This window comes from Charadrius vociferus, unplaced genomic scaffold (genome assembly GCF_000708025.1).
Source record: "Charadrius vociferus isolate BGI_N301 unplaced genomic scaffold, ASM70802v2 scaffold451, whole genome shotgun sequence".
Lineage (NCBI taxonomy): Eukaryota > Metazoa > Chordata > Aves > Charadriiformes > Charadriidae > Charadrius > Charadrius vociferus.
In genome coordinates, this window is record NW_009646940.1 from 8,435 (window position 1) to 10,513 (window position 2,079).

General features: G+C 60.8%; 1 protein-coding gene across 1 annotated transcript in view; it reads right to left on the reverse strand.

The window, feature by feature from the left end:
* Positions 1–2,079, reverse strand: part of LOC104295306 (retinal guanylyl cyclase 2-like) — a gene marked incomplete at its 5' end in the record, with an annotated part of 12,664 nt that overhangs the window by 8,087 nt on the left and 2,498 nt on the right. The window contains 1 exon segment of the mRNA XM_009895037.1: positions 964–1,350. Coding sequence (XP_009893339.1) covers positions 964–1,350 — 387 coding nt within the window.

Genomic DNA, 2,079 nt, shown 5'->3' on the forward strand with positions numbered 1-2,079 from the left:
CCCCGACGCCTACAAGCCACAATCCCCTCCGCTCAACTCCCATTGGCCACATTCTCCACCCACTGCCCCACCCCACATCCAGCCCATGACCTTGATGGCTCCCAAACCCATCCCCACGGATGTGTCCCTCACCCCACGGAGGTATCCCTCACCCCACGGATGTGTCCCTCACCCCACAGACATGTCCTTCACTCCACGGATGTGTCCCTCACCCCACGGATGTGTCCCTCACCCCACGGAGGTATCCCTCACCCCACGGATGTGTCCCTCACCCCACAGACATGTCCTTCACTCCACGGATGTGTCCCTCACCCCACGGATGTGTCCTTCACCCCACGGAGGTGTCCTTCACCCCACAGAGGTATCCCTCACCCCACAGATGTGTCCCTCACCCCATGGACGTGTCCCTCACCCTCTGCATGTGTCCCTCACCCCACGGACATGTCCCTCACCCCACAGAGGTATCCCTCACCCCATGGATGTGTCCCTCACCCCACGGACGTGTCCCTCACCCTGTGCATGTGTCCTTCACCCCATGGAGGTGTCCTTCACCCCTGGATGTGTCCCTCACCCCACAGATGTGTCCCTCACCCCATGGATGTATCCCTCACCCCACGGATGTTTCCTTCACCCCACAGAGGTGTCCCTCACCCCACGGACGTGTCCCTCACCCCATGGACATGTCCCTCACCCTGTGCATGTGTCCTTCACCCCATGGAGGTGTCCTTCACCCCTGGATGTGTCCCTCACCCCACAGATGTGTCCCTCACCCCACGGACATGTCCCTCATCCCATGGACGTGTCCCTCAACCCACGGACATGTCCCTCACCCCATGGACCTGTCTGTCACCCCATGCCCCGTGGATGTGTCCCTCACCCCATGGACATGTCCCTCACCCCGTGGACGTATCCCTCACCCCACGGAGGTGCCCCCCAACCCCTTGAAGGTGCCTCCAACCCCACCTGGGTGGGGTCGACGTGCGCGGGGATCTCGTAGGCCTCCTTGGCCTGGTGCAGGGCCTCGTGGAAGGTGACGTCGGGTGAGTCGATGGTGACAGTGAGGACAGCGTCGTAGGCCAGGCGCAGTTTGGTGTTGTTGGCCAAGACGGGGTAGGGCACGCGGTGGTAGGGCAGGGGGAAGGTGAGGGCGTCGTAGGGGATGAAGACGTAGGTGCCGTCGGTCATGCCCATGTCCTCGGCCTTCTCCAGGAGCACCCGCTGCTCCTCACCGCCCAGCAGCACCGAGTGCATGCACATCACCACCACTGGTGAGGAGAAGACAAGCGAGTCACGGTGGGGACAGCCCATCCGCCTCCACCACCCCGTGCCTCCTGGAGCTCCTCAGCCGACCTTCAGCCGACGTGAGCGTGGACTTTCTCCATCCAGGCCCACCTGCTCCATCCTCCATCCAGCCACCTCCATCCTTCCTCCACCTCCATCCATCTTTCTTCCATCCACCCATGTCCACCACCTCCATCCATCCTTCCTCCACCTCCTCCATCTCCCTCCATCTCCATCCATCTTTCCTCTCCACCTCCATCTTTCTTCCGTCCTTGCATGTCCGCCACGTCCATCCATCCTTTCTCACACCTCCTTCACCTCCATCCATCCTTCCTCCACCTCCTCCATCTCCATCCATCTTTCCTCTACCCATCCATGTCCGCCATGTCCATCCATCCTTCTCCCACCTCCTCCATCTCCACCCATCTTTCCTCCACCTATCCGTGTCCACCATGTCCATCCACTCTTCCTCTCCCATCTCCATCTCCATCCATCCTTCTTCTCCTACCTCCTCCATCTCCATCCATCTTTCCTCCACCCATCCATGTCCATCTCATCCATCCTTCCTCCCCTACCTCCATCTCCACCCATCCTTCCTCCATCCATCCACCACCCATCCATGTCCATCTCATCCATCCTTCCTCCCCTACCTCCATCTCCCCCCATCCTTCCTCCATCCATCCATGCTCACCTCCATCCATCCTTCCTCCATCCATCCATGCCCACCACCTCCATCCCTTCCTCATCCATCCATGCCCACCACCTCCATCCATCCGTCCTCCCTCCATCCATGCCCCC